A 23,125-nucleotide genomic window follows, 5' to 3' on the forward strand; every position below is an offset into this window, starting at 1 on the left:
AATCTAGCATTGATAGTTGCCATCTTTAGGGAAGCTAACTTTAGAAAATGCACTGGGAAGCTTTGAAAAAGGAAGAGCACGCAGTTTGAAGACATGGGAACAAAGCAATCGAAAGACTTTGCCAAAGAGGAGCTAAAGAAATAAGTTATAAAGAAAGGCAAAATTCCTCCCAAAGAACATGGGTCGTCATCAGCTGATAGAATAAGGAAGCATGCCACCAGCCATTTTGGGTTCAGCATTCTAAGCTTGACCATGAGAGGAATGTCAGAAGTTCCTGAACCATTGTGGGTGCTGACTGAAGTGGAGAAGCTCAATCTGTCACTAAACTACCTCACCATTCTCCCTCCTGCAGTGGGGGTGCTAGAAAGCCTAGTGATTCTAAACCTGTGGGAGAACCAACTGGCCAGCTTGCCTGTGGAAATTGGCTTGCTGAAAAACCTACGGGTGTTGTTCACCTACAAGAACCTCCTGACTGAGATTCCAGAGGAGCTGAGTGCCTTCAGGAAGTTGGAGGTTCTCAGTCTGGCTAACAATCTAATCACTGGCTTCATGGATTTGCTTCATGGATATGGTCAGCCTAAAGAAGATGAACCTGAGCCACAACTGCATTGCTCACATCCCTGCCTGGTCTTTATGCACCTTTCCCACAGCAATCTGTGGGAAAGCATAGCAGATAGGATCGAGCATCTGGAAAACCTAAAAATCCTAATCGTCGAGAGCAACTGCATCCCCTCTATACCAAAAACCTTGTGCTTTCTGACCTTGGAGTTGCATAATGTGGATTGTAATGACATTCAGCAGGTCCCCATGGAACCATATCAGTTGAGGGGATTGAAGAAGCTTGCCTTCTGGACAAAGGGTTTCACATCTTAACTGACTGGTTTCAGATTTTGTTCGGAATTCGCTACCTCTAGCTACTCTGGGTGCTTCCAGTAGTTTTGCTTTGCACAGGTATGCTTTCTTTACAGAATAATTATCTTGTATTAGTATGATATTGATAAAGGCATTAGTCAAAACATTTTTCTACTTGAAATATTTTCTTATAGTCTTAATATTTTTTATTGAGTTTTGGAAGTTATGGTTGCATTAAAATGAACAGCCTGGTTTTGTACACAAGGACGCTCTGGAATTGTGTTATGAGAAACTACACTTTTCTGAAAGGCTAAAGCTTACTTACATTTTGCATAAAGTATAAACACTGAGGGAAAACTCAAGGGTGTTTTATTCAAGGAGCTTTTCTTTTTATGTTATTTATTAGGGTCTGCAAAAAGTGTCTTCAAAAACACAATCTAGCCTTTGAGTTCAATCTCTAGAGTTTTGAATAGCAAATCTTTAACGAAATGCTCGATCTTAGTCTAAAGATATTTACTCTCTGGGGTTTTCTATTTTTGTATTTAAAAAGACAAGGAACTTGAAGCCTAGCAACAGTATCTTCATTTGAAGTTTAATTAAATGGCTACGGCACAATTTACTAGGGGTATATTTGTATCCATTTTTAACTCTGTCTGCAGTACTCCCTAATGACCCAGTATAATTAACCTCTCGCTGACCCTGACCAGAGTGGCAGGACTAGAGAGCAAGTTCAATTACAGCCACTGCCTGGCAATGACAAGGTAAACATGACCATGCTTAAGTGAAAGATATCCAAGTGGGTTATTTGCAGTGTAGAAAAGTCCCCAATATATTTTGTACAATGCTATGCTGGATAACTAAATTGGCAAAATGACTCCTGCTGAAGTTTTAATTACTAGTATGTTTTTGTGTACTTTATTTACAAGGCAAACATTTATTGATTTTTCTTTCATCAGCCAGCTGAGATACAATACGGTGTAAGCAAATAAACGACGCTTGCTAATAGTCACACTGTAGCAGATGAGGCTAAGGCAGGTTTTGACAAGTAGGTATGCACCACTGAACATTTTTTTAAAAATAAAACTCATTTCACGATGTTATTTGGTTTGTTTATTGTTAAAGTTTAATTTTAAATACATTAGGATATACATACATACAGTGCCAACAAAGTTATGGAAACAACAAATGACTTACAGCAAGACTTGGTATCTCTGAATAGATAATCAGCTCCTCTTTAACAATTTGCTAAATATTTTAATGAGCAAGTCATCTCACAAGTATAATAGTACCTCAATATGGAAAGCAGTACAACTGGGGATGAGGAGCTTGTTGCCGATAACTTCACTCAGACTACATTCTCACTAAATATCTTGGTATCCCTGAAGAGAAAATGGTTTCCTCTTTAAAAATATGCAACAGATTTTAGCAAGCAGTCTGTCCCATGAGTTTAGCAGTACTCCAGATATGATCCGTTTACTGCCAAAGGGGATGAATGACTGGGAATGCCATTTTCTCTTCATTTTACCCTCAAAAATAGGTTTCTGGCTCAGGACTGCCAAGGACAGCACTGCATTGAACATTATTAATTATTATTATTTATTTCTTAGCAGACGCCCTTATCCAGGGCGACTTACAATTGTTACAAGATATCACATTATACATTATTTCACATTATACAGATATCACATTATTTTACATACAATTACCCATTTATACAGTTGGATTTTTACTGGAGCAATCTAGGTAAAGTACCTTGGTCAAGGGTACAACAGCAGTGTCCCCCACTGGGGATTGAACCCACAACCCTCCGGTCAAGAGTCCAGAGCCCTAACCACTACTCCACACTGCTGCCCTATTATACCAGTCTTTGCAGTCACCACTTTGGGGTAAAATAGGAGAACATATGTGCCACCCAGTCATTCAGCATTGTTAGTCAATGAAAAATTTATTTAGGGTAACATTGAATTTGTGAGACATGATTGCTCATTAAAATCCTTAACATATTTTAAAGAGGAGACAATGATCTTAATCTATAGCCATGGATACCAAGATATTTAGTGAGCAAGAAGTCTATATGAGGTTATCTGGCAACAAACTAAGGATGCAGACAAGCCTAGCTCTTTTGCATAGTGGGTAAGATGTTTACTTGCAGGTTTCCCTTACCTTTTTATGATGTTTGAAATCATTCTAAATACAGCTGAGATATGATGTTCCGAGTTATCACATGCTCAACGCACACCACAAGCGAGTTTCTTAATCACTGTGCAGAAGAGCCAGTCTCATCTGCATCTGTAGTTACAGAGCTTTTGACTTGATCTCACTGACAGGAGACACAGTTTGTAATGGTAAGACAACACTGCATGATACATATAGTATACATATCATTTGAACTGACCTACAGTTTTGTGGGATTAATGCTTAAGTATGTACATATTTTTGTGTTGATATCAGTATGGAGATTTGCTGATCAAATATAGTATTACATCTGGTCCAATGTGGTTTGAGTGAGCTACTACCATTTGAAACATAAAAAAATATAAATTAAAAAAATTGGCAATGGAAGCTGTCAGTTTTCTCAACAATATCATCAGCTGTAGATGTAGATAGTCACTTGACTTCTTCTTCCCTACCAGTTTCCTATTTCTTCTATTAACTGTGCTGTCTACATTAATTGATAGCGACCTTCTTGCTTCATATATCGAGCCCTGCAACTGTGTATCTTAGCACCGGAAAGCAAAACTTTTATTTTGTTCCCATTTCCAACATCAATCCTTTTTCATTATGATATATGTCCTTGTATGGATGCTGTTATGAGTAATTTCAGGTCTTTTTACCTTTCTTATAGAAGTGGTGTTTTTTAATCTCAAACATTTGACAATAGGTCTCTGGCCTCTATTAAATATTTTGTAGTCTATACATTAAAACCATATTTTTTAAAAGTTTCTTTTCTTTTTTAAAGCACAAGGGCTGTGGTTGAGACTGATATGTGTACTAGTTAAAGAGTTACAGGACCCCCTACATTGTTTTCTCATTACTTTACCTTTGCTGTATCCCATATTGTCCATATTACAGCTGTTTATTTTTCAACATACCTGTAATCCCTATTGTTTTGATACTTGTATTCATACATCATAAGTCAATCAACAAGGGAATTACCTTTTTTAAAATTTACTCAGGACCGTTTGCCAGGAGAAAGAGCTTTTTTTTTCTAAACATCACAGAATATCCACATCATGCCCCCTCATGCAACACGACAAATGATTTTTCTCCTGCCTTGAGTAAATGTTGAGAAATGTATTCCCCAGTTGATTTATGACCGATGATGTGTGATTTCAAAAGATTCTGCAATATGTTTAAAAGCATACATTTGCAATATGGACAACACTGGGCACAGAAAATGCTTTTCTTGTAAACGTTGCAGGATGTTCTGCAACACTTTCCATTCTGTTACAATAACACTGCTTTTTATTATCTCTTGCGAACGGGGGGTGTTGAGTGGTTTGTGAATGTATAGCAACACCACTGTTCCTGTAACTTGGCTGCCAAAACAATATTAAATGTTTCATGTAAGACTGTAAATCTACATTTGGCAGATTAAATATTTCAACCTCTTGGTTTAACATGCTTTACACCACTTCAGTCATTGGGCACCTAAGAGAATTTGAATGACTATCAATGAAATAGTAACATAACAGTATTTTTAAAGTAATAATATTAATTTTTATTTTCTTTAACCCTTTGTGGTCAGCAGTTTGATTCAGATGTAGCAGTGGACTCCAACCAGTAAAACGACTATATATTTAGAATTGGCATTCTATCACAGTCGGTCTATTTAGGGTTATAAACAAAAAATGTATGCACATTTCCATTTGAGTCAAAGGTAAACCATAATGCTTTAAAGCTGAAGTGATTTATATTTATTAGTCATTGAATGCACGTGTTTATTGGTTTTAATAAAGTAGGGCTTATCAAGTATTTCACTATTGGATTTATAGGTAAATGAAAACCCCCAGCATCATTCTGAATTCATAAGGGATTGAAATGGATATAAAAGAGGACTTAGCTGTTTGTTAAGTGGACATAAAATGAGTGGAAGCAAAAATGGATCCTATTGTTATTTCGTCTTGATAGATGGTGCACAATAGACTCTGTATCCTAAACAGGTACTGCAACTGGGAAATCAGATTTTGCTGTCCTACCAAAAATAGATTGTGATCTATCTACCACATTTTTATCGAGAATATAGAAACGATAACCAGATGTGTCTGCAGTCATCTCCAGAATTCTACCCTATGCATTTTTATTTATCCATCCATGGTGTTATTTTGCTTTGCTATCTGAAGTCCCTTGTGCGAGGTTAAATACTTGGTCAGCTATTCTCTTGCCCCTCAGATTTCATTCAGAAGCACTGTAATTACACTTTTTCCTTTTGCTGCCCTCTGTTCTCCCATAAACTTATTTTTAGAGCACTATTCAGATATTGCTTCCAACAGAAATACTTATCTAAAGGTTTTTCACTTGCATTCGGGTATCGGCCAGTGGTTGTGCATCTCGCACTGCTCTGGGGCTGTTTCATTTCCCAGCACCTGATTAAATAGCTTTATCATGGTCACAGACAGTTGTCCCCCTTCATTCCAGGTACTTGTTATGATTGTTATTACAACCAATAGCCTTGTCATTATTTCTTCTTCAAGCATGATACAAAAGAAGTTCCTGTGATTCATTTGCTACAGGCAGCTTCAGGAACCAAATACCCAATGTTTTGATAAACTGTGCCTCAAAAGGGCTAATCACCGGTATTGCAGTGCCAGACGATTGTTTCGCCCAAATTTTGGTCAATTCTCTTGATTATTCCTGTTTCACAGTTTTCTGTTCTAAAGTATTTATTCTGGAAGTAAGTATAACGCCTGGCTTCGTTGTTGAAATTATTTAAAATCTGATGCAGCAAAGCAAGAACAAACAGCTTTGAAGGCAGAAGTCTGTTTTCATAGGGAAGTTTTAGGTTTAATGAAAAGGGTAAAAATAGATTTAAATGGATGATTTCACCCTGTAACTGTTGTTCAGCAGATCAGGACAAACCCCCACAACACAGAAATAAGAATAATTGATATTGTATTGATGATTATGTGATGTACAGAAATTAATAATTGCCTGAAACCCACTTGGTTTGAGGGTCCATCACCTGGCCTGCTGGACTAAGTTAACTGCTTTTCGTCGAACTCGCTCTAAATGTAATTATTTACTGTATTCTTTATTTTGCTCTCATGTGAACTTGAAAATGTTTTCTGTCCTTTCTGCGTACTAGTCTGTAACCTTTTCCCAAATAACGTATTAGAAGGTAAATGTACCAGTGTAGTGTTGTTTTCAAGTACGTAGGTAAAAAGTGGTACGCAAATTGACTGTCTGTTACCAGTTTAAGTTTGCAAAAAAAATAATGTGTAATTAATGGTTTACAAACAAATAATGTATAATTAATGGTAAATGTACCTCTGTTTGACAATAGGAAAACACATCACATCGCAATTGATTGCACCTGTACCAAAATCTCACAGTATACCACTTTTCAATGTGACAATGTACCACATTCTAACATTACACGGGTCAAGTTTTGGTACGCGTACCACATTGCGATGATGTACCACTTTATAACACTACACCGGTATTTCCTGCACTAAAGCAGGAGGCGATTAGGGAGGAGTCAGCTGACTAAGCAGTGTTCTCGGTTTGTATTGCTGCTTCTTTGATACGCTGCAAGATCTTTTTATCACGTCTGCTTGGTGATATTAAAAATGTCTGTGGATGAGGTGAAACAAAAAATAGTGCAGGGTTTATATCATGTAGTGGATAATAGATTGAGAGGTAAATCAGAAGTGTGGAATTCTTTTAGAATCATAGCAAATTAAAATAATGAACATGTGACTGGATTAGTTGCTTGTAGAACTTGTCATCATGTTTTTGTGTACGACAGCCACAACCTGGTACATCATCTCTGTGAAAGCATAGGTGTAGCTCCCTTTCAAGTGGTGGCATGAAAGGAATAGACAGGTATTTTATAGTAGGGGAGACCAGGGACAGTTGTTACACGGGACGGTTTGTAACACCTTGAATTTCTCCAATCAGAAGCAAGCTAGAGTGCCATCACTCATTCGACACAGGCTCAGTTCAGGTTTCTATCTCCCTGTGGACGAAGAGCTGTCTGTGCCAAAGCCGGAGATTGTATCTACAAAAATACATTTTTGACCTAGTAGAGTAAATTGTTTCCCCAATTTTCTTTGTGTGATATATACCTGTGCTATCCAGTTTATGGATCCAGGCTTTTAGCATTCTCATCCCTGATCTGTGTACTTATAATTGACACAATTGATTGCTCTTAGTTATGTCCTTTCTTGCTGGAACATGAGGTTTAGTAATGGTTCCCTGTGTTGGGGGCAGTTGTAACACGTTACAATTGACCCCATACACCATTAGGTGAACTATATTTGGGCACATGAATCTTGTACTGCAGGAAACAAAATGTTCATATATCACAATAGTGACTCAGTGACATATTCTTGCTTTATAAGGTCTATGATTTTAGGGATGTTAAAAAGTTTTAAAAAAGGGGCTCCCGAGTGGCGCATCCAGTAAAGGCGCTCCACGTGGAGTGCAGGATGCGCTCTATAGTCTGGACGTCGCGAGTTTGGGTCCAGGCTATTCCTTTGCCGACCAGGCTATTCCTTTCCTATTCAATTGGCCGAGCTCCGCCAGGGGGTAGGTCGGCCAGGGTGTCCTCGGCTCACCACGCACCAGCGACCCCTGTAGCCTGGCCAGGCGCCTGCGGGCTTGCCTGTAAGCTGCCCTAGAGCGGCGTTGTCCTCCGACGCTGTAGCTCTTGGGTGGCTGCATGGTGAGTTCGCAGGACAGCGTGTTTGTCTACGCCCTCCCGAGTCAGCGCAGGGGTGGTAGCGGTGAGCTGAGCATAAATTTAATTTTGGCGATTCCAAATTGGGAGAAAATAATAAAAATAATTGGCAACGACTAAATGTATAAAAAAAAAGAAAAAAAGTTTTAAAAGTAGGACAACAACAAAAAAATAGCCTTATGTGAACATTTTTATTTTTCAATAAAGATATTCAGTTTTTGAGTTAAATAAAATCAAACATATTTGCTTCATGTGAAAATTGATCTTATTCAATAAAACAGTCAATTCTTGAGTTAAATTAAATGTGCTGTTGTTTATTTAATTATTCTTCACAGAATATTACATCTGACCCCACCCCCCGTTACAACTGACCCTTGCCATGGGGTCAGTTGTAACATCGGACACTTTACATTTCAAGCCTTGTTGCCATAGGTATATCAGCTCTTAAAACAGAATAGCTATGGGGATTGGTAGAGGACAGATGTAAGTTGTTTGTATCAAAGTCTGGTAAAACTAGCTCAAATCATTTGTGCGTAATGGAGAGAAAGGTACACAATTTTACAACTGTCCCCGGTCTCCCCTAAAGTAAGTAGAGATAGTTAATATGTTACTATGTTAAAATATATCCAGACCATTAGAGAAAGCTACCATGATATATAGCCTATTGTATAAACTTAATCTGTGGAGAATGGTAGAGATATCTGTGTGTGAATGTGAGAGCGTGAGTGTTGCAACGAAGGCAGTAGGTAAACGACAAACACTTGCGGTGTCGGGTTACAGGTCTTATTAAAGTGGGTCGGGTCGGGTCGCAGGTAAGAAGATGGTGCTCTTGTGGGTTCGGGTCGGGTCCTGTAGTAGCAGGTCTGGGTCGGAAGCGGGTCTTAAAAAGCTGACCTGAGCAGGATTCTTGCACAGCCTGCTGCTCTCAGTCCTTTCTCTAAACTAACCACTGCCTTAGAACAAAAGGACTGGCTCCTCTTATGGCCAGGATTGACTGACAATCAATCAATCAATCAACATCTGGCCAAATTCTAGCTGTGCATGAATTTGGCAGGGATGGGATTTTAACCTCATCCCTGCCAAACTTACACTCAAATTAAACAAACTTTACTTATAACACAATATTTACAAGTGCAGAGCCTCAGCCCTGCCACACAGTCCAGAACAGACATGGTGCTGTGGGAGAGGCAAATCCAATAGAAGGGCAAGTTAGCAGCCTATTTATATAGGATGGATAGGAACTGGTTGACGTAATGTGTCTAGGGAGGGGGCAGTCCTTCCTACCAAAACTTATAAACTTCATGAAATGGGTTCCCATTGATTCAATTTATCTTACAAGAATAATTATTTTGTGGACGTGATGACTGAGAAAAAATAATGAACCTCAATTTCTTCATTGTTATGATGAAAGAACTGTTTAGGGTGCTTTAAAATTTAACTTTACCTTGAAACCTTGAGAACAATCCATTTAAAAATGTGTTTGATCTCAGTTGATACACCAATGAAGAAAGAGGCAAAGAATTCCAAAGGTAGCGCCTTAAAACACCTGGTGGTCAATAAAGGCCAATTCAACTGAATACATAGAACACAGTGATGAGTTCTGTAGGGTGCATTAGTGACAAATCTAGTTGCAGAATATTATAAAACTTCCAATTTTGTCAACATACTGCTGAAATATTTTATTTTAATATTTTACAGACAATATTTACATAACCATAACTATCAAAGTCAGCGGTGTTGCTGGGGTAAATCTTAAATTGTAGGATCCTGATCTCTACACAATCATTAACCAGGCCATCAGTAGAGGCTTTGATGATGACGATGTGCACATAAAAAGTGTCCCATTTAAAGCTGACTGCAGTATACCATGGTAAAAGCATAGTATAATAAAAGTACAGTCATAGGACCTTTGACAATATGATTTTTCAACTCTGCCCTGTATACTTTCTCTCTCTCTATATATACAGTGCCTTGCGAAAGTATTCGGCCCCCTTGAACTTTGCGACCTTTTGCCACATTTCAGGCTTCAAACATAAAGATATGAAACTGTAATTTTTTGTGAAGAATCAACAACAAGTGTGACACAATCATGAAGTGGAACGAAATTTATTGGATATTTCAAAATGTTTTAACAAATAAAAAACTGAAAAATTGGGCGTGCAAAATTATTCAGCCCCTTTACTTTCAGTGCAGCAAACTCTCTCCAGAAGTTCAGTGAGGATCTCTGAATGATCCAATGTTGACCTAAATGACTAATGATGATAAATAGAATCCACCTGTGTGTAATCAAGTCTCCGTATAAATGCACCTGCACTGTGATAGTCTCAGAGGTCCGTTTAAAGCGCAGAGAGCATCATGAAGAACAAGGAACACACCAGGCAGGTCCGAGATACTGTTGTGGAGAAGTTTAAAGCCGGATTTGGAACAATGCAAAACGTTATGTTTGGCGTAAAAGCAACACAGCTCATCACCCTGAACACACCATCCCCACTGTCAAACATGGTGGTGGCAGCATCATGGTTTGGGCCTGCTTTTCTTCAGCAGGGACAGGGAAGATGGTTAAAATTGATGGGAAGATGGATGGAGCCAAATACAGGACCATTCTGGAAGAAAACCTGATGGAGTCTGCAAAAGACCTGAGACTGGGACGGAGATTTGTCTTCCAACAAGACAATGATCCAAAACATAAAGCAAAATCTACAATGGAATGGTTCACAAATAAACATATCCAGGTGTTAGAATGGCCAAGTCAAAGTCCAGACCTGAATCCAATCGGGAATCTGTGGAAAGAACTGAAAACTGCTGTTCACAAATGCTCTCCATCCAACCTCACTGAGCTCGAGCTGTTTTGCAAGGAGGAATGGGCAAAAATTTCAGTCTCTCGATGTGCAAAACTGATAGAGACATACCCCAAGCGTAATCACAGCAAAAGGTGGCACTACAAAGTATTAACTTAAGAGGGCTGAATAATTTTGCACGCCCAATTTTTCAGTTTTTTATTTGTTAAAAAAGTTTGAAATATCCAATAAATTTCGTTCCACTTCATGATTGTGTCCCACTTATTGTTGATTCTTCACAAAAAATTACAGTTTCATATCTTTATGTTTGAAGCCTGAAATGTGGCAAAAGGTCGCAAAGTTCAAGGGGGCCGAATACTTTCGCAAGGCACTGTATATATATGTAGAGTATGTGGGGTGAAAGGTATACATTCCACTAAATTGAGAAACAAAATCAAATCTATCAATGGTTTCAGTAATTTCTTTAATCTTTGAAATGTAAAAGAAATGGTCAGGCAAAATGTACTATATTACAGAAAAAAATCCTTAAACCAGCTGTTGATCTTTCAAATTATTTAATCCCATTACTCCCTAAAGCACAGCAAAAAAAAAAAAAAAAAAAAATAGTTTATCTAGACCTTGCTAGACTGGGCAATTCACAATCTATTCATGCCAACATTTTATAGCCATTTCCAGACTTCCTCCCTCTGTTCCTCTCACTTCCTGTTTTATCAGTATCACTGTGCCTAATCTCACACCTGCAGGAAGTGCGTGTGTAAACACAGATCTGCAGGAGGCAGCAAACCTTGGATAAGTTTGGTTTGTTTTACTAATTTAAGAAGCTCTTCCTGCCTGAGGCCAGTTTGGGAACAAATTATAGATCCCAGAAAACTTCATATATACTTTAATAGAACAAATTTAAAAAATACAAAATTATAAAGTTAACCTTTTTTTTTATTAGGACACTAGCCAGAAAATGGTTTTAAGATCTGTCTATCAGTACTAGCAATTACCACTGGTGTCCCTTTTCTTGAAGATTCAGTATAGAATAAAAAAAGCTGCTTGGTAAGCAATTGTGTTGGAGACTGGTTTAAACTGGGAAATCAAGGACCACTGTGTCACACCTTTAAGAAATGGCGCTTGTTCAAGAAGTCAGCTGCTTGGTGTATGTGTGATTGGACTGATAGGTGATGTCCGTTAAGGATTGTGAAAGGCATCAATTAATACACACAACAACCCAAACACTGCATACAGGTAGTGAGCAAGCTGTGTCGAGCAAAGGTTGATTTTCAGCAACACATTCTTCTAATTAAAGTAGCATAACTTGTTTTGTATTTTAGACTTTGTAAAACCGCTGCATAAGCTAAATAAATCTGGCCCGGTATTTTTAGCTAAAGGTCAACTTGGGACAATGAGCCCTCTTCCCAAATCTTTAATTTATAATTGTATTTAAGGATGTTTTTAGGAATCAACAAATAGTTTCCAGTAAGGCGTAGATATTTTTAGGAAAAAAAAAGTTTTTAACATAGAATACAGTATAATACAACAATAACAGATTTTGTTGATCTTTCTAATGCACTTTGAAGGAACAATAGTGTATTCTCATTTAAAAAAGAAAAGTTTTCATCAATTTGTAATCACACTGCCTAACTCCAATATGCTTACCAAAAGGACCACACAGAATGCTAAACAACACAACCAACATTTCTGGTATGTCAAACTCCATAAATTAGTTAAGTAATACAATTATGGGGAAAAAATAAATAGCATTTCTCACAGGCACAAATCAGAGGAGAATTTTTTTTATTAAAAAAGATACTGGAACCTTTTGCAAAATATACTGAAACATAGCATAAACATATTTTCCAGTGTTACACAGCTACTTCTGTTCAAGGTGATCACATTTGGACTGAGGCCCTATTCACAAACCATTTAAAGAGTTTGTTTGGTCTGTTCTGATAAAGTTTAATATTCACAAAACCTTTCCTGACTAATGTTTTATTTCTTTCACGACATTCCAGAATGCTTTTTTTTTAATTTATACGTCATTAATATCTTAATAAAGCAAAACAGTAATACACGCACGAGAATTATTCTTTCTGATACTAATAGTCGTGCCTATATCTAACACCAGGGGGAGCTTCCTACAAAAGTTGCATCATGTTCTGATAAGGGTACAGTTAGGGTAGTCCAGCAGTAACATTCAGTGAGGGCTTTAGTATCGTTCCCTCGCTTGTTTTTGTAGGTGTTTTTTTTTTTTTAACAAATATGAAACAATGTTGTTGTAATACCTTTGAACTTATTTTTCTTTATCTTATTTTAGGATTCTTCTGATATAATTATTTAAATGTTATTTTACTGATATGCTAGACTACCGTACATCACAATACAATGCAAGCATAAGCACATAGTAATTTTGACGTAGTAATTTGAACACTGATGTACTTCAATACTTTTTGATAAGGGTAAGGTAATTTAACAATTCTGACTGCAAATTGTTCTGAAAATAAATGGTTATTTGAAGCACACAATGTAATCGCTTTTTACTTTAATAGGTGCTTATTATAGTTGTCATGAAGGTTCAAATATATATGTTTGGGAATTAAAAGAATTACAGGCTTCATTGCATTAACTGCACTTTTCAAAGAGTAGGACTACAAATTAGAAATAAAATACAACTGTGCATTGAAGCACATTATGAAGGAATAAGAATACAAATGCAACAAAAGCGAGTCCATTACAAAAGTCCCTCAAACTGAAACATGCATGGCAATGCACTTTTCAGAGAATTATGTAGACTAGATTATTAATTTATTGAATTTATTGCATCTTAAAATGATGTTCACCGGTCACTATTTACTATTTTGCAATTTGCGTTGTTTTTGCGAAAGAAATTCAGAATGAAACATATCAATCACTTGAGAGTTCTCATTCAACTTCAACATAACCTTACACAATAAAGTGTGTTTGTTCAAATACACAGTAATATTGTTTATGAACTTAAAGAAACCTCTATACCAAGTGTGTGTTGTTTATTACCAGTATAATAACTGGCAAACTAAATTACTAATGTGGTTTAAATGTGGATGTTTATTTTAGGTTTATTTGAGTTTATGAAATGAGAAATGTTGGGGGGCTGGTGAGTTCTCTGAACTTTGAGGTTAATGGCAGTCTTGTATGTGTTGCAATGACTTGATAAATTATTGGCCGCTTAAATCCACAAAAACAGAGCCATTGGTGAGCTGAACCAGAGGATGCCTTAAAGTAAGACTGATGAAAGTTGTTTGGAGTATAAACACTGGGAACAGACTGCACACCACCTGCCAAAACATTTTGCAGTTAACATCTCTACGTGTTTAGACATCAGATTCAATAATATTATTATGAAATTACTTGGAATGATAAAAGGAGAGACTGGGTAATATGTCTATATTATACAATTAGTACATTTAAAAATAATACCCCCAGTTAGTGTAAGATACATATACCAGGCCACAAAGAATTGACCACCTTTACTAATGTTTTCTAAAAATAAAACAAAACGTTAATGTCATAAAGCTTCAAATAAATAACACAGTAAGTTAAATTAGAAGCTCCAGCATTCACCTTAGCAGCTTGCTTTTCACTTCAGAAAAAAAAAAAAAAAAACCTGCAAATTTAGCATGGTGGTAAATGCTTTGGGAATAAGTTCTTACATGTGTGTTAGTTAGTTAGTTTATCTTTCCATATATGGAGATTGTTATTTCAAATCAGAGCTGTAATCAACAACAAATTTCAACAGAGGAAGGATGTCCTTTGAATGTGGCATTGTCTTAAAGGCATGTAAGTACTTTTAAAAATGAGTCAGAAATGCAGCAATGCTTCGAAACATTTCTAGCCCAAAATACAGTTAAAACAAGTTTGCATTGTTTCCTGATTCTTCATGTTTTTAAATGCAGTAGATGTCGATTGTCCATGAGCAATTAAAATAATTTGCTCTGTATTGTTTTGTGTTTTTATAATATTTCAATAATATTGCAGTAGATGGCAGGTGGCTACTGAAAAATCCAGAGATGAGAGGATTAAATGAATTACAAATAATATCTGTGATAATCTACACTGGATGAAAAGAACGGTTTACAATTGTTGCAGTTCTGCAAACTCCTTTCATAAGGTTTAAAAATGAAGTAAGTAGCCTAAATGTTTAGTCCACACCCTATATTCACATTCTATTGGTAGGTTGGTTTGGAGTACAGTACATCGATAGAGAGTAGGTAGATGTATGTGATTGGCAGCAGGTCAAGATGGGGGTGTCACTCTAGGGGTGGAGCAGGTAAATGGAAAGGCAGCACAGCACAGAGAGGCATGGCTGTGACTTTAGGACTGTTCTGGACTGAGCTTAATGACATGTCTGTCACTGCCACGGGGAGAGTAAGCGGGCCTCTGCCTCTGTCAACTGCTCCTCTGGTGTATGTTAATCGGCCTCCTGTATTGCAAAGTTTGGGCCGAACTCCTCAATTTTAACAAGCAAATTAAGTACAATTTTTACTTGGAATCAATTAAGAAATATGCAATGACCCTGTTCATCAGAACTGGATCTTAATAACTTTTGCTAACATATGCTTTGGACCAGTCTTTTAAGGAGTTTATTATTATTATTATTATTGAGTTAAAAGGCATGTAGAAGATGTAAAGTTAACAGGCTAACATTTTGCTGTACCTATGGAAATAAAATAGATTTACCATTCCCATAATCCAGTGAGCAACCTCACGTTTAGACTTCAATCCTGTGTGGATCACTTTATGTAAAACGGCCTGCTGTATTGTAATTTTCTTTAGTTTTTTTTTTATTTTTTATTTAGAGTGCCCAATTATTTTTTCCCTGTTTTTCTCAACAATTACGCATGTCCAGACATATTCCCTCAAAAGAACTGAAGACCAGGGTGTCCTTCAATTCCACCCCCAAGCCAAGCGATTTACAGCCAGGAGTTTGAGGGAAGATGTCGCCAAGCTATCTGCCCCTGGAGGACAAAGGTCAGTACTGCAGTTGTCCACTTGTGCTCATGCCAGAGCCAATATGACGCTGTCTGTGGAATCCTTACCAAAGATCAGTAACTCACACTGTATACCACGGGGTCAGTAACTCACACTGTATACCACGCGGTCAGTAACTCACACTGTATACCATGCGGTCAGTAACTCACACTGTATACCACGCGGTCAGTAACTCATACTGTATACCACGCGGTCAGTAACTCACACTGTATACCACGCGGTCAGTAACTCACACTGTATACCACGCGGTCAGTAACTCACACTGTATACCACGCGGTCAGTAACTCACACTGTATACCACGTGGTCAGGGTCGTGATTTTACCAGAAGAGCCACTTGTAGAAAGAGATACATTTGAAATTCAATCAGTGCACACACATAGCAAGGGTGAAAAATAGGATATACAAAATCAGCAGTTTATCAGATTATATCCAAAAACAATCTGAATGCAGTCCATTGGATAGGCATGTGTATTTATGATACAATTTTGGAGAAGATTAGTGGAAATTCTAGGCATTTATCATATTTCTTGTGCAGAGTGTGACAGAGAGACATGCAGACAAATAAGATCAGTACATCACACTATAATAGCATTATTGCTTCAGCTCAAAAAGCAAAGAGCATGGAACAGAAGCGAATTAATGTTATACAGTAAATATATATAAGATGACAAAAAAAACAATTGACAATTGACTCAACTTGCACCTTTACAACTATATTTACTAAATAATTGGGTACAGCTGTTAGATCAAAGATCTTATGTTAAGTATAGCCTACACTGAATACATGAATACATGTCAGAGACATGAAAAAATCAAACAAGCAATAAAACTGTTCCTGATAAAAACATTACTTCTATATGCCATTTGATTTTAAAACCTTCTGATTAGGCGCCACTTGGATTGAACACAGTAAGACTAAAAATAACCATGAGAAGTATTAGAATTACATTTTCATTTTTGTCAAAGGTACAGCCTACATTTTCCAAAAAGTTCACTTTTTTCATAATGCTCTCTTGGTCTTTTCTATTCTTGAAGATTTCAAATTATAGATGTTACGTGTTATTGACCTCTGATTGATGACTATTATGATATGTAATGAACTCCCCAGAGAAAACCACAGCATCCCTTCCAAAGCCTCAAGGCCACCACAGTGTATTAAATATAGCACCACTTGCATGGAAATTCGAAGTCTGCCACTTGCTGTACAGTACCACTATAATTAAAAAACATGACTTAGAATTTGTATTTTTGTATTCCAACAACAACAGCTGCCATTAATGGCAGTGTATGCATATGCTGGGGTGCAAATTATTTTGAAACGTGGTGCTAAGCTGTTTTGAACGTTTAACACCAGAGAGCCTACTGGGGCGAAATGATCTGTGATGCGAGATCAATTCACATGTTTAAATCTACAGCGATGGCCAAAGGTTTTGCATCACCTAGAATTTTAGGATTGAGACATAATTAAAAAATAAAAATAAATAACTATATGAACATCATTTTGATTTTTTATTTAATATCATGTAATCAAACATGATATCACAAGGCTACCAGGAGCCATAATAGTAGTACAGTATTTCATGTTAGATTTAATAATAGTAGTACAGTATTTCATGTTTCAATTTCTGTCAGTTTGTCGTCGAGTATATATGGAAAACTACAAAGCGGTGTGTAATTCAATATGTTAATGTAACATTATTCAGCAGGTTTCATTCGACTTTATAAAGCAAAATGAGTTAATTTTATAGGGTGATGCAACATTTTTGGCCATAGCTGTAGGCTTACAATAGGTACTTATTAGGACTTTTTTTGAATATCAGTAATTTAGGTTTATTTGCAGAGTCTTGCAAACACGAAAGGCTCTATGATAGAATACTGTATTGCTAAGTTTTGCAGTTTTTAAATTAGGAATATCGCTTATAATGGCTTCTGTCAATCATCATTGATAGTGTCTAAATCAAGCACAACTTTAGCCACTTAAATGATACATTTTATAATAAAATTAAGATAATTGTAGGGGTTGATTTGATCAACCTATACAGCATATAAATCACAGCTAGGTTTTTAGAGCATTTCACAGCACCGGGGAATCACGCTGGATCATATCAACCAGCTATGTGTGGTTATCTTTACCCCTACAAATAAGAGGTTGATGCAATCCATGTTATAAAATTTACAAAATGGAGCATTTTTATACTGTTCATTGCAAATACAATAGTTGTTACTAAGGATCAACCTGACCATAACATAATAGCTAATTAGTTGAATTATAATATGTTTTGTTTTTCACTTCGAGCTATCAATTCATACCATAAATATCTTTTGATGGAGTGCAAGATGTACAATTAGACCTTATCAAAAAAAGCAAGATGAAGCTTCTGGGCATTTCTTAGTTTCCTTCAGCCCCAAAGGAAACATGTCTATTTCCAGAATCTGATACTGCAGCAAAATGCCCTCCTGTTTTCTTTTCAGAGAACTCCTTTTTTTATGAGAAAGACCAAAAAGTGTATCATTACACAAACTCAGAATCTACAATATATCCGTACAATTAGTTTCTATTTACCTAAATTTAGTTTGGATATAAAATAATTATCTGCTTTTTGAAGAAATGTTTAGGAACTGTATATTGAGAACAGATTTTAACATACATATTTAAGAACAAAACATGTAAGACAAGACATATTTGTATTACAAACTATTGACTTAAAAATCATGTTTTGTCTGTATAAAATTCAATGTATTATGAACTGCATTAACGATGTCTTAGAGTAAGAATACTTGATCTGAACATCTAAGAGGAAGTAATGTCTGATATAATTGAAAAGCATGTAAACTAGTATATAGTACAGACAATAGAAATGGACGCATTTGACATCATTATTTTCAATCCTATATATATTTTGATATTGGCATTTCTGCTCCTGGGCCTTGTCTTCTTTTTGTTCCAAAGAAATACCCGAACAAGGCGATATGCAGTTTTTGTATGTGGTAAGCGTGTTAACTTTCTGCCCACCCAAAGAAAAGAAAGTTGACACACCCATCACAACAATAAGGAGTAGGGTCACCACAGGCAGCCAGAATTCTACACTGATTCTACTTGACAAGTCTGACGTGTACTGGAGTGAAAACTTTTGAGACATTTTTACCGCTCTGGGTACTCAAAACCTGCCAACTAAACACCTGCTTTCAGCCCTCTGTCAAAAGTCTATTATACTTACTGTCTTGACCATTGTGACTGAAAATGATTTGCAGCAGATATTGCAAAATACAAATCAGAAATGCCATTTGGATTACAGTCCTGCGAGGGATAGCCTATTTACAGAAAAGTGTGTGCTCCATATATGCTCCTTTATGTTTTTTTTATCCATGCAACATATCTTATGTATACTAAACATGTGGCACCATGTTCCGCAATGTAAAGTCTCCAGGACAATTCAATAATCACAATCACAGAATATAAGATTTAATAATTACTGCATGAAAATAATATTATGTAGTGGTAAAAGGGAGCATTTGTAACTTTTGCTTTTTTTTTGTTTTCTGGGTTGTCCTGAACATATGTGTGGAAATTAGATGGAATTGTGCTTAGTGTAATCAAAACGAAGTCTTTGAAGAGAAAACAAGAGAATAACACTGTATAAGAATTGCACTAGTAAGAGATTAATAAACAGTGATTTAAGCATATAGTTTAATATATTTACCTTAATGTACTATACGTGAGAACTTTTTAAAATGTGTGTGTTTGGTTTACAAACCACTGGTAATAAACATTGTCCTTGTTTTTTCAATAGGATATAACCATAAACTTTATACTTACGGTGACCAGATCTGTCTGTCTGAGCTCCCAAACACCCCCTCTGCTGGTGAGAGCTGGTCCTGCTTTCTTTGTGAGCCCAGTGACGTCAGAGCTCCCCTGGCAGTCAGTAAGTCAGAGCTGAGAGAGTGGAGCCGTTAGAAAGACACACAAGTAAGAAGTAAGAGAGACAGGGATAGTTCGTGTAAGGTACCCGGCGAGCAACTGTAAAGGGGGATTTTTTTTGTATCCTAAAGAGAAAGAGGCTATAGGTCACCTTACCCCGGACTTGGGGGAAACGAGTAAACAACTCACACGCCATGGAGAGAGTTATAACTTATTTAGTTGCTGCGGTCAGTCTTTTTGTCTCTATTAGAGGACAAGTATATAAAGGTAAGAGAATGTTTTATAGCATTGCTTTATATGTTGTTAATTACTCTGTTACGAAACAACTTTAAAATATTGGGTTCAACGTGCACGTATTGGATGTAAAATGACAAATCTGACAGTTTGTGTAAAAAAGGAGACATCCCAAAAAGTAACCTCCCAACTACTAAAGTTTATTTGAAAAGATTGCTACATGGTGATCACCAGTTTCTGGTTAATAACGGTTTCCAATGAAGGTGACTGGGCTGTCTGTCTGAGTTTGTGAGGAGCGTGCTTTCTTTTTCCTTTTGGGTGGGGTAGGGGGTTACACATTCTCCAAATAGTTACGATTTTTTTTTTGCATTAAAGCCAGTGACACATTGCGTTTGATATAAAACTCCCAAGTAAGATTACATTCCTGTATTGTTTTCAACTTCCCAAACTTTTTAAAACGAAAACATAACTTCGAGCTTGTATTGAAGCAGTATTTTCCACGACACAGCTAATTTACAGACATGCTAGCTGGAAAAAAAGAAACAGTTGGCGAGGATCTTATTAGTAGCCTGTTATTTAGACATGTTTAGCGTTTCTACTTTACGCAGCTTTCACCTTTTGGGGCGAAGTACAGTAAGGAGTAAATAGAAAATAAACTAAACTAAGTTTCTGAAAACGAATACGTTTTTATGTTTAAATCAGCGCTTTACTGGGAGAGTTGGGGTGATTAAAACGGTATACACAGGGAACTATTTTAAGTTCCCGTGTTACACTAACTGTCCCATAGGGTTTTGTACATGTTTTGTAATACTGTACAACGTTTAGCTAGAACTTTTACCTACTTCAATTCTTCATTAGTCTGTCACATACCACAGCACTGAATGCAACTGGTTATCTGAACAGATGCAGTTTCAATTACCTCTGTACAAACAGAGATAACGCTACATGGAAAAATATATTTAAAACATTATAAACTTTTGTTATATCAACGAGCTTGCGTTGTGTGTAAGAGGATCGAGTGCTGAATGCTAATTTCGTCTGATTGTGTTGCTTGCAGTTGTAATGGCTTTGGTTTGGATCTTAAGGTTTGGAAATAATAAACATTTCTTAACCGACTTTGGGTATGATTGTTGTAATAAAAACTTTGGCAGTATAGCAAACTGTTCACAATTTAGTCAAGGAATGTGTGGTACTTTTTATACATTCGTAAATGTATGTTTCTATAGTAATGTACTTAATAATAATAATAACTGATGTTTCTGCTAATGATATTGTATTATTAGCATGAAAATGGTCTGTACAAAACCTTGGATTATACACATGTTCTGCTACACGTTTATTCAAAGTAGCCTACAAGGTAATAACCGCATTTGTTATGCACAGAGTTCTTGATTTGAATGATCATCTTTCGTACCACAGCCTTTTGTTATAGCATGAGAAGAATGCATCACTGTCACAATGGCAAATCTGTGCCTCTCTTACCGTAAAGGATTCATCATGTACTCCTCAAACTTTAAAAAATAAGGGCTGGCTGTCTGTTTGAATTAGCACAGCTAAACTTGTAAAAAAAAAAAAAAAAAAAAAGTATTATTGTATATGTTGACACATTTCAAAAGTCCACGCCTTGACGCGTAATATAGCAGAATGTCAAAGCGTTTTACTGAAGTATGTAAGCTACACCGATTTATTTATTTTTGTAAAATAATACCCGGTGAATTTTATAAAACAGGACAACTTAATGTTATTTTACAAAAGAAAATATTCACTTCACTTTTAGCCTATACACCATAATATTTTCAATTATAATAAAACATACAACAACATTTTTTTCAGATTCAACCATAATTGTGTTCTCATAATTGCTATATATTTCATTTAAATTTAAATTTGGAATTTGGAGTGGGCTGTTTATCAAATGTATAGATATAATCGAACCGTTTACAACGTAGTGCCGTGCGTTAATAAAAAACAGGGAACATTGTATTGCAGTATATTTTGTTTTCTACTGCACAAATTAATAGCTTTGTACATTAAGTAATTAATGGCTGTCTTCATTATACAAACAAATGATTTCTAAAGCCTTTTCTAAAGGTAGCACTTGGAATCAAAGCACCGGTGCTGCCGAGCACTAGGTGTAGCTATACCTGTGCTTTTCACACTGCAGGCAGGAAACCGCAAACATTGTGTGGTTATGGAGGGAACAGGTATTGTGTGGAAATAAAAAGCCGTTAAAATACAGCTCGCATTGTATATAGACTTTTTTTTTCTAGGCTGAGTGGAGCTTTTTAGCAAATGAAACCCGGAACAATGCCCGAGGTCACGTAAAAATGCTAAATTCAATACTTTACCGGGGGTAATTTTCTGCTGTTGGGCCATTGGATTTTATCTGAAGAGATGCATTATATAGATATATGTAAATCAATATGCAAAAACATAGTACATATTGTGCCTTGGGTTACACCACACATTGCAAACCAACACACCATCGGTGGCAGTAATGACTAGAAATACTACAAGGCAAGAATACTTTAATTAGGGTTAACAATAATACATTTAATTTTGTATTGATATAAAATGACATAATATTTAGGTGTTCACAAGCAGTTACATGACACACATAATATGTTCCAGTCAGCCATTCAAGTTTTAAACTGGATATGGAACTAGTTGGAATAAGGATAAATGAGATATAAGGTTGCCTACACAAGTTACGCGTTTCTAAAACCTGGGTCACGTTGTTTTTCTGAAAATAATGTTTTTGTTTTCTTTCATAACTGTAAAGATTGTCTGCGCAATTCAGTACGGTAAACAGAACGGGTTTACACAATAGTACTATTTAATTGTCTGCAATTGTACCATGGCTGTAACTTCTGCGCTTCTATATATTGTTTACGGTAGGGGCCCTGATGGTGGCAGCATCGTATATAAGAAAGGTCGCACAGAAAAACACATGCACTAAACAAACGTGTTGCCATACATTTAATACAAAATAACTTAAAATAAATTGTATTAAATGAACTGCTTAAAACACAATGTAAATATACGTTATCATTCCTTGTCAACCATACATTATAAATTGGATAGCCTAAGGTAAGTATAATGTACACTTTGCAAATGTATTGTTAATTAAATAAGTGCTTACATACAGGTATGAAATTGAATAAACACAAAAATCTGTTACAGTGCCCTTTTTTCATATTGAACAACCGTACTTGAAGTCTATTTACGCATTCAAAGTAAATGCAGTCCGTTCAGCATCGTTGAGCTGTCAATTAATCTGGTCAAAGGATACACTCTGGTATCCAGGTGGAAAAGCAAATGAGTCCCTGCTGATACGAATGACTATTTTATTAGGTTTGATCATTTTCACAGTGCTAAATTATCCAAATGTAATTCACAAAGACATT

The 23,125-nt window shown here is 36.4% G+C and overlaps 1 protein-coding gene and 1 pseudogene across 7 annotated transcripts in view; both read left to right on the forward strand.

Annotated features, from left to right (window-relative positions):
* On the forward strand, nt 1-873 carry LOC117394526 (leucine-rich repeat-containing protein 30-like; annotated as a pseudogene).
* An 18,620-nt stretch (nt 874-19,493) lies between these two features.
* LOC117394169 (receptor-type tyrosine-protein phosphatase mu-like) overlaps nt 19,494-23,125 on the forward strand; it is a 296,513-nt gene continuing 292,881 nt past the window's right edge. For all 7 annotated transcript variants that reach the window (XM_059015556.1, XM_059015565.1, XM_059015574.1 and 4 more), the window contains exon 1: nt 19,494-19,751. In XM_059015556.1, coding sequence (XP_058871539.1) covers nt 19,679-19,751 — 73 coding nt within the window. In that variant the 5' untranslated portion in view covers nt 19,494-19,678. The remainder of the gene's footprint in view (nt 19,752-23,125) is intronic.

This window comes from Acipenser ruthenus, chromosome 3 (assembly GCF_902713425.1).
Source record: "Acipenser ruthenus chromosome 3, fAciRut3.2 maternal haplotype, whole genome shotgun sequence".
In the NCBI taxonomy this organism is placed as follows: domain Eukaryota; kingdom Metazoa; phylum Chordata; class Actinopteri; order Acipenseriformes; family Acipenseridae; genus Acipenser; species Acipenser ruthenus.